The sequence below is a fragment of the Triticum dicoccoides genome, chromosome 5B, assembly GCF_002162155.2.
Source record: "Triticum dicoccoides isolate Atlit2015 ecotype Zavitan chromosome 5B, WEW_v2.0, whole genome shotgun sequence".
Taxonomy (NCBI): Eukaryota; Viridiplantae; Streptophyta; class Magnoliopsida; order Poales; family Poaceae; genus Triticum; species Triticum dicoccoides.
The window spans coordinates 696,094,403-696,104,228 of NC_041389.1; the positions used below are offsets into that span (position 1 = coordinate 696,094,403).

At 44.7% G+C, this 9,826-nt stretch overlaps 1 protein-coding gene across 2 annotated transcripts; it reads right to left on the reverse strand.

Moving 5' to 3' along the window:
* Positions 1–496: 496 nt before the first annotated feature.
* LOC119312720 (ubiquinone biosynthesis monooxygenase COQ6, mitochondrial-like) lies at positions 497–7,257 on the reverse strand. 2 transcript variants are annotated; one of them, XM_037588480.1, is made up of 10 exons: positions 6,856–7,257; positions 6,684–6,762; positions 6,489–6,588; positions 5,993–6,136; positions 5,279–5,337; positions 2,831–2,898; positions 2,677–2,728; positions 1,982–2,170; positions 1,292–1,894; positions 497–1,073 (listed from the first exon to the last, which is right to left on the reverse strand). In XM_037588480.1, the coding sequence occupies exons 1-10, from the start codon at positions 6,915–6,917 to the stop codon at positions 858–860; spliced, it is 1,572 nt and encodes a 523-aa protein (XP_037444377.1). In that variant the 5' UTR covers positions 6,918–7,257; the 3' UTR covers positions 497–857. The 2 variants fall into 2 exon arrangements, with proteins under 2 accessions (XP_037444377.1, XP_037444378.1); XM_037588481.1 differs by having other exon boundaries at positions 6,485–6,588; positions 6,856–6,917.
* Positions 7,258–9,826: the final 2,569 nt, after the last annotated feature.

Sequence of the window (9,826 nt, forward strand, 5' to 3'; positions counted from 1 at the left end):
CCAGATTTGGTGAGTTCACGGGACGTACGTACGTACTCGAATATTCAGGCATAACAACAAGGGTAGCAATAGCCTCGAGCCTTGGCCATTCGTAATCTTCATCAGAACTCCATGTACATTTATCCTGATCTGTCCCGTGGCAGGAGGTAAACAACTGTCACAGTCTGACAAAATCATAAGGCTTCACCTTCTAAACGTGCCTACATTGTTACACATTTTCTCAAAGGAAAAAAGTCCATTTTAAACCCTAAACTCGTAGAGGTTGGGCGAAACGAACCCCCAAGTCGAAATCCTGGTTGATTTTTTTTTATATATATAAAAACAAGCGTACCCAGATAATGTGCTGCAAAATATAGCGCTCTAAACAACAGATGGCATGTGCCGCTGAGAAATGAAAAAACATATAGCCTGCCCCCCTTAGGGCAGATACCCTGAACCCCTGGACCCTGACTGTATAATGCTCTGCATTTTGCATATATAACATCCAGATAAAAAATGGTGCCAACAAAAATAAACTAATCTTCCATGGCAAGCAAAGTACTGAACAAGCCTTATACAGATGAAAACAAATCCAGGATATACATAATCTTATTTACTAGTATTAACTACTCTCCATCCTTCTCAAAATGTAAGACGTTTTTTGACACTACAAATCTATGATAGTGTCAAAAAAATGTCTTCCATTTTGAGACAGAAGGAGCACTTGTTACATTTTATCAACCTAACGTTTCTCAGGTGGGATATGGTACTGGCTTAGAAGATACTGCCAAACATACACGATACTAGTTAGAACTAACGCATTTCGGTACAGTGCTGCAGTGACAGCCAAGAACCAACAAGTTTGTAAGACCTGCTGCTTATGAAAACAGAGGCGATTTCCTGTCGCCCATTGCGTAAGAAATTATGTTCTTCTTCAGTGGTGATATGTACTGGGCACCATGGAATGCAGCGGCTCTCAGAACATTGAGGGGTCCGAAATCGACAGAGTACATCTTCTGGAAGCCATCTAGAACTGCCGCCATCGCAACATTGGCAGCCTTGCGGTCATTCTCATACCGATTCAGCAAAGACAGCTGACAAACCGAAAAAGATTTGGTTAGTCTGCTGTGACGATAAATATCTTGTTTATACTAGAGTAACCAGCATATGCATCATAGTATTAAGAGTCAAAGTAAGGAAGATTAAGCTTGCTGGATGACCAGCTCATCATAGTATTAAGAGTTGCTCATGAAGCTAGATACAGTAGTATCTGCATAAATCTAACCAAAACACAGCAATATTAGGTACTTACATCCCCAATATCAGCACCAACAGAAACTCCTTCAGAAATAACTTCCGCTAAGGCAGCTGCGTCTCCAAAACCCAAATTGACACCTTGACCGGCCAAGGGGTGCACTGTATGAGCAGCATCACCAACTAATGCTAGCCTTTTTGAAACATAATCATGGGAGTGCATCAGTGACAATGGAAATGCCATTCTCTCTGAGATCAGCCCAGTTGCCCTTGGTGGTACTTCAAAGCATTCTTTTGTAGACGCTGCAGTACCTCCAAAGTCAGAAAATAACCTTTCCACGTAATGGTCAAGACTACTAGAGTTGGGATGCGGTCCATAACCAAAATCCAATGCACGGTTCACTGACATCACAAAATCTTCAGGGCTCATTGACTTATGGCGTGATGCCTCCTCTGGGCTCATTGTCCACACTATATTGCTGAAGTTGTCGCCTATTGGAAGCAGGGCAATCGGACCAGAAGGGAGAAACCTCTGCCATGCACAGTCATTCGCTGCAGTATGCTCTACTGTACAGATAATCGCACTCTGAGGATAGCTCCAACCAGTAGTTTTTATGCCCGCAATCTGCCTTACATTGGATTTGGAACCATCAGCTCCTACCTGCGACCATAACTTAAAATAAGTGACTGACGGCAACGACGAGATACAAAAGTTTGAATGAATGGAGAATCATATATAGGAACTTACCACCAACTTTGAATATAAAGTATGTCCATCACTTAGGTCAAGTTTAACCAAATTACTACGGCGTAGTTCCTCCGCCTCAGTTGATGGTGGCTTCAGTCCTGCTACTCCTACATTTCTGCTCTTTGATGGGAAAGCAAGAGACGCCAATCGGGTAGGGTAGACCATCTTTTTAATGTCTTCCTTTTGCTCCTGGTAAGGCAAACATCTTAAGTAGCAATTTAGGTGACTATTAAGATGGAAAAGAAAGTCAGATAACAATATAAGTGCAACATCTAGCTGGAAACCACGCAGCCATTAATTTCCATGTGTTCTGTTCTTTGACATTTTTAGGATATTTGAGATTACCTTATGAGGACTATTAATGCCACACACAAAATTGAACTGTGCTTCATGACCAACAGTTCTAACAAAATATGTTGTCGGTAACTAATCATCGTGTACAGCTAATAAAAATCTAATATATGGGAATTAGGTGCCGTAAAAGCAAGTACATCTGTTTTTTATGACAAAGGTCTCTTGTATAAGATTTACTTTGCTCTCTTGAATGTGTGGGCTGCAAAGCTGTACTGTATTCAACAAGTTTATAAACTAGGAAACAAACCATTTGTATGGAGTGAGGTCGTATTAGACAAGTTCAAACATCTAACATCTAGATGCGGATCAAAATCATCGAAATTTTATCGAAAAATACAGACCTGTAGGCGTAACAGAAGTGAGTTGCAAAGCACCTTGTTCTCCACCACACATCTAAATAACGGAAAAGCAAAGCAAAAGGTTATCAATGAACCAGTGGGAAAAAAAAGTTTATCAGATAATTAGAGGTTTACAGCAGCTCCCGTTCAAACATACCCAAGATATTCTTTGCACACATCTCTTGAGTTGTACCTTGTGTATCCCAGTCCAGTGTAATCCCACACCTGCCAGCGAAAATGAGTCAAATTGCAATCAATGCTTATGTTGAAAACCCACTATATAAAGCAAGAAACTGCTGGTCTTGTTGTGTGCAGGCGCAGCAAATAAGTTGGAAGAAACTGTTGTTCTTGTTGTGTGCAAGTACAATAAATAAGAATGAAGAAACTGTTGCTGTCATTGTTTGCAAGCGCAACAAATAAAAGAGAACAAGACCAAAGGTAAAGGAGGCATGCTAATGCATGTACATATGGCCGAAAAGTTGCCATGAAAAAGATCACATAATAATGGCCTAATATGCATAAAATAAGGCATACAATATGTACCATCCAATCATAGTTAAGCTTCAAGTAATCTATAATATCCGGAATTTAAATGAAACGGGCTAGGTAAAACAGGGGCAGAATAAAGTATACCACTATGTCAATGTATTTATGTTCCATTTGGAAATTGAGTGGGATCCCTTTGAAAGTGTGAAGCATTTGTTGCATGTTCCATTTCATCATTTTTATTGTGATCAATTCAATAGTTCATTCAATTTGGTTCACTGGGACATATGAACCAAATGGATTCAATAGAAAAGCATCAGCGACTTGCTCTGAGTCTTATCAAGCACATGATGAAGTTAACCAACATATTTTTATACATGGACCATCGGTTGCAGAAATCAAGTTGGCACTGAGGTTTGCACCATATTCAGTCAAGGACCAAATAAATCATAAATTTAGAAAGATATGTACCCTATTTAGTAAAGAAACAAACTAAGTCTAAATCACCCCATATTTAAACATGTGCCTTGAAACAGCCATGTTATGGACCATAGAGAGTTAAGGTTGTACCATAAGGTTGGATATAACTATAAGCAAGTACTTCAACATATCAGGACAGAAATAAGCTAGTTTAATGAGACTATATGCTACAAATCTAACATAACACCTCAGGTAGTTAATAAAGTAAAGCAGCAGAGCTGCAAGTCACTACAATGAACTTGCCAAAATTCCCCAGGATGCACTCTAAGGACACGCTATTTGTTGCCATGTTCTATGAGGGGAGGGTTACTGCATGAGCATCTGTCATATTTAGTGAAACTTTCTTTGCTTATCATGTTTTAAAAGAACAAACCATGAAACCCTCGAATGTCCTAAACAAAGTTAAGTCAGACCACATCAAAAGAAACCATGTACTTGAATGGAGCCTCAGTAGTTTTTCCTCAATGAGCAACATGGAACTAAGGGTACATTAAGATGATGCAGATCGGAGGCAAAAATAATAATGCTTACCACATAGGTTTAATAGAGCAACACAATAATCAGATTGATAAACAACGTTGATAGCTAAAACTAACCAAGAACAGCAAGTCAACGTTTGTCCCTCTCATACGTTATATAGCATTTATACCATTCATTTATGGTGTTTGTAGGTGACAATATCAACATATCCATTCACGGCATTACAGTTACTATGCAATGTAAGGGCTGCCTAGCATAATTCTGAATTCCCCTCTCAAGCTTTAGCACTGGAATTTAAAGTTTATTAGGATTGTGCGGAAGATATACTAATATCAGAAACATAACATGAGTTCAGTTACCAAAACATATTTAATCCCATGATGTCAGAAGACACGTAAGGGAGGTGAAGATATGATTCTTATACAAAGATGACAGAAAAATCTGCTTAAGAGTTCAGGTCACAATATTGAATACAACTGGCCAGCTTTCAAACAATGCATAATATATCTACAGGATACTGCATCTTTAGCGGATATCTATGCTACAAGTTTTTCATGTATATAGGGAACTGATATGATAGAACTAGATGTACTTGTCCTCTATATAGAATCATCCATATATCAAAAACAACATGACAGGCATCCTTTACAGCCAGCCCAGCTCAAAAAAAAAAAAAAGGACAGACCCAGTGCATAGAAGCTCCCACACAAGGTGGGGTCTGGGGAGGGATTATAGGAACCTAGTCTTACCCCTGCGAAGTGCAATGCAGAGAGGCTGGTTCGAACCCAGGACCTCTTGGCACAAGTGGGGAGGACTTCACCATTGCGCCAGGCCTGCCCTCTCCAGCCCAGCTCAAAAGGCCCACAAAAATGCTATTGCCCATTAAACTGCCAAGGTATTTATGTTTTCTATGCTTTATTAACAAACTTGCTTACATGTTAACCCATAATTATTCTTCCCCTGGAACAGAAGAAATAGGAAATAAGCAGACAGATAAATCATGAAATGTCATTTTAGTTTGATTTGACAATCTATCAATCATAGGAACACCAACATATATAAATTATTATATCTAGTGTAGGAATAGATATAGTGGTAGAAAGCAGGTGAACACAGAAAGCTAATCACCATCCATATGATGAAAATTGCATGTCATCACCTGCATTTTACCAAAGAAAGCGTGTCTCTGCTGTAGAATATGCTCCCATGCACCAATATCTGTCACGTGACATCATACAAGTATGAAATATATGTCAAACTATACAATACTATAGCTACTAAATAAAATGAAGTAGCTACAAACACATAATAAGGAATGTTTTAAGATGTTGTACTTCTGAAACTACATGTTGTCAAGCGTTCCACTTTTCATCCTCAATAAGCGAAAATAGTGCCACACATTTAATCAAATTTATGATTAGGCACAACCAGTGGCAAAAAAGGAACAATGGGTATATATAGATCAGCAGAGTTGGCAGCACCATCCGTGATTGTGCCTATTTGACATGAAGTTCCAGGTTATCACTACAGTAAACAAGAAATGCAGCTCAGCTGGATATTGCACGATGACAAGTGCTAGGCACATATCAGTTACTTAGCTAACATCACAAAGCAGTAGGTTATGAGTGAAGCACTTCGAGATTATAGGAACAAATCTAATGTAAGCATAGATGGGTTCTCCAGATCAATTTAAAGGCTAGTAGCATGTCTTGTTTAAACAACTGTCAAACCCAACAAAAGGGATCGACCTTTCTGAATTATCACCAAAACATACTAAGCATGCTTTAGCTCCAGATATTGTACACAGCAAACATTCGCAGAATTCTGGCTTGAAACAAGCAATGACATATCGATTTTATATTAACAAACTTACCTCTGAAGAAGGAAATGGTTGCAGGAGTAACAGTGCTGACCCTTGAATCAGGTATACCATCTTTCTTCAGATAATTCGTTGACTTCAATGCAGGATTGCTATCGATGACGGCAACTCGCAGGTGTTTGGTCAATGGCATATTGGCTGCATGTAAGGGTGAATAAGAGTAAACCCAATATTATATACAGAACTGGTATTTCTAATCTAAAACAACCATAGCGTAGGATTGTCAAATTCATACACAAGATGTTTTCGTACAGCCCCCAGACTATCCTGCACTACCAATATTTGCAATACTACTTGACATTGAACTAGTAAAATGGCAGGGAGAACTTTATTCCAATGGTGTCAACATTCCTTAATGGTGTCAACATTCCTTTTATAACTAATTCTGCGGCGTATAAGGATCGATTCTCAGACTAAGAGCAACACGAAGCTGAGCTCATGAACAATTGGAAGTAAGGAACAGAGGTACACAAAGGCAGCAAATACCTACAGAGTGCACAAGCAACAGCCAGGCCCACCATGCCTCCACCGACGATAGCAACATCAAGCTCGTCGTCTCCGGCTCTCACACCACCAACTTTCTCCGGGCCCTAAATGTTCACGGACAGAATAAACCTCAATCGATCTCGTAATTCTCTAAACTCTATGGGCCACTGCACATGCGATTCGCGGAGAGGAAATGTACCTGCGGCTCGGACGCTCCCGCCGGAGCGCTGGAGAAGGCCCTCGAGGCCGTCCGGATCCGATTCGCCGCGGCGAAGCATCTGCGGTTTTGGGGGAGAAGGTGGAGAATGGATGAGCCGGAGCAGAACAAATCGCGGATGGAGGAGGGGGGCAGAGAGAGGGCTGGCGCGGACCTCGTTCTGCGCAGCAGGGCGTGGGCCGCGGCGGCGGAGGCGCGCGCCGGCGTCGGCGTCATCGGCGGGGGTGGGGTCCGAGGGCCGAGGCGAGCGGACGCCTGTCTGGTCAAGCGGTGCTCCCAATCCCGTCTCCACGAGCTTGACGGACCCCGGGTTCCGCCGGCCGCCGGAGCACTCTGCTCTGCCGCCGCCGTGAACAGAGTGGAATCGGCCTCGGAGACCCTTGACGGCGGGGCACCGGTCGCGGGAGGGGGGCGGGGTCGGCTGTCGTGGGCGCGAACGTGCGGTGAGTAGGGATTTTGTGCGGGTGGAGACGGCGGCGGCCACGGTACCTAGGGACTAGGGGGCCTTGGAGAAACACGTCGACCTGGGCATAGCGGAGGAAGGAGACGAGGATTTGGTTCGGCGACCGCTGGGGCATATGGGCTTTGGTGGACCGCCAGCGCCAGTAGCCTCTTTTAAGAAACAAACGGGCTAGCCCATTCACAGGAACCGAATGTAAAACTTCACGAGAAATAAAAAGGCGGCGCGCGGAGTCGACCTCCGGACCTCTGGCTACAAAAGCCGGCGTTGTTCTAAAATAAAATGTGAAAGAAAATTCAAAATCCGAACAAAACCTTGGAAAAGGGAAAGGTGTACGGAAATTGAAAAAAATGAACAATTTTATATATACACTGAAAATTTTAAAAATATACATTGAACATTCTTGTGATATATGGTAAAAAGAATTTAATACACGTTGAACCTTTTTGAGATATACACTGAACAATTTTCAAATACACAATGAAAACAATAAGTACGTTGAACATTTTATTAATATACGGTGAACTTTTTCTTGAATATATGGTGAATATTTTCTTAAATATGCGATGAACATTTTTTAATACACGGTGAACTGTTTATAATACACAAAAAGGAGAAGAAAAAAAATTTAACAGAAAAACAATCTCTTCAACATATATCAGAAAATGTTCAATGTATATTTTAAAATTGTACAGCGTATATAAAGTTTCATGTTTCTGGCCCATACTAATCTGTGCAATCAACAAGTTTCACACATGTCTCCAACAAAGAGACTATTATACTCGTATATGCTGAAGATATATTGTAATCATGAAGCTTTGGAGAAGATTATTCCCTTTTTTTAAAACATTTGTACACCTTTTAAATTTACAAAGTAGGAATGAAGTCTGCTTAAAACCTTGAAGTTGTAGAACCTAGTCAGAAACGAACCCTCACATTTAAGTCCTTGAAATTTGTACCTTGTGTCCTATAATCCCGGTCATTTTTTAACCTTGAGGTTGTATCCAAACAAGGGTTCCCTTGTTGGCATCAGGAAAGACGAGGATGGATATTGTCGAACACATGCAGTGCGTCTTCTGGCCTCATCATCTGGCCGAGCGTCTCCATCGCATCCCGCGAGTGCGCACTTCCTCTCTGCACGTGCAGGGCGCGACCCGCCGGCGTCCTCACGAACGACGCACCCTCACCTACTCGACATCACCACCGCCTGCAACCAGAGCATGGCCGCGGCTTTGCGTGCGTGTGCAGTGGCGGCCCGACAGTGGCTCGTGGCGACTGGCATCCCGCCGCAGCGCACAGGATGCGGCAATGACGGCACGCGAACTATATGTCGTCGACGATCTCACTTGCGCTGCGCGAGGCCACAAGCAGCCCGCTTGCCCCTTGATCTGGCCATTATGGCGGCCATCTGGATCAGCTCCGACTTCATGTAACCGACCTTGTCCACGACGTGGAGTGCCGATGACGTCGCGCTGCCGGAGGCCAAGCGGCACAGCACAGCATGCGTTCATCTCTTAACCGCCCATGATGAACTCGAAGTACCAGAGCACGAAGCCGCCCACCTCGGCGCGGCCTTGCGCGGCGGCGACGGTCTGGTCGCCGAGGTGGAACTCTGACACGCGCATCCGCACCTTCCCCGCGGCGTACATGCTCTGCACCCCCCGCAGCGCCGCGTGCTCGGCTGCTCGCCATACCCATACCATACACCACCCCCTGCGTACGCCGCGATGTACTACTCTGCATGCATTTGGCCGTTGACGCTTTGATTCGTTCATGCATCCATACAACCAAAACACACGTACGCTATGCACTCAATAATCAATCAATACAGCCATTGCGCCGCTGTGTACGCGCGTGTACGGGCTTACGATGGAGGGGTCACGAATTTTTTTTTAGAAAAGGAGGATGACCCCCGGCCTCTGCATCTGGGAGACGCATACGGCCACTTTATTGATTATTCTCGAGGACCTTACAAAGTATTACAACGATATGCCTGAATCCACCATCTTGGCAACATCTGCCGCTACTCCTGTCCATATGATGAAGGGGTGCTAGCTGGGACACTACCCAGACCACTCACCTAAGCCTAACATCAAAAGCCGGAAGCCCCAGCCGAGCCACATACCGGGTCTGGGTCACAATCCGGTCAGACAAGGGTAGAATCCCGGCGGATCTGCCCAGCTGCCGACGAGTCGCACCCGCCACCGTGCCGACGGCAGTCCACCGATCAAGGCCCACGCTTGGGCATAGATCCGGCCGCGCCGCCGCGAACCGATCCGGTCACGCCGGCGGCGTCCCCGGCGACCACGACGCACCAGATAGCGAGGCCTTCTGCCGCGGGGGAGCGAAATCGCCGAGGCGCCGCCACCACCCGATGTGGCATCCGGCCCGCCGCCACGCTCCGACCCGGGGGCGCCGGCCCGCGCCAGCCCCACACGAGCGAGAGGGCCCGAGTCCCCGCCGCCGGCGGCGATGGCAAGGCTTCGTCTGGCCGCGGCCTTGGGCGGCGGTGAGGGAGGAGGAGGAGGAGAGGGGGAGGGTCGGCCGACGGGATCTAGGGGCCTCCCGGCCGCCCACGCGGGGGGTGACTCGGGAGCGGGAGGGGGAGCACACAAAGTTCTAAGTTCTAAGTGGAGGGGTCACGAATGGAGCGGCTGAACACGCC

Bases quoted from the DNA above. Each gene is read 5' to 3' on its own strand.
- LOC119312720 (XM_037588480.1), bottom strand. From the start codon at position 6,917: ATGACGCCGACGCCGGCGCGCGCCTCCGCCGCCGCGGCCCACGCCCTG. The intron at 2,729-2,830 runs GTATGTTTGAAC...TCCGTTATTTAG, and splicing joins GTGTGCAAAGAATATCTTGG to ATGTGTGGTGGAGAACAAGG. The intron at 1,895-1,981 runs GTAAGTTCCTAT...TTATGGTCGCAG, and splicing joins CTTTATATTCAAAGTTGGTG to GTAGGAGCTGATGGTTCCAA.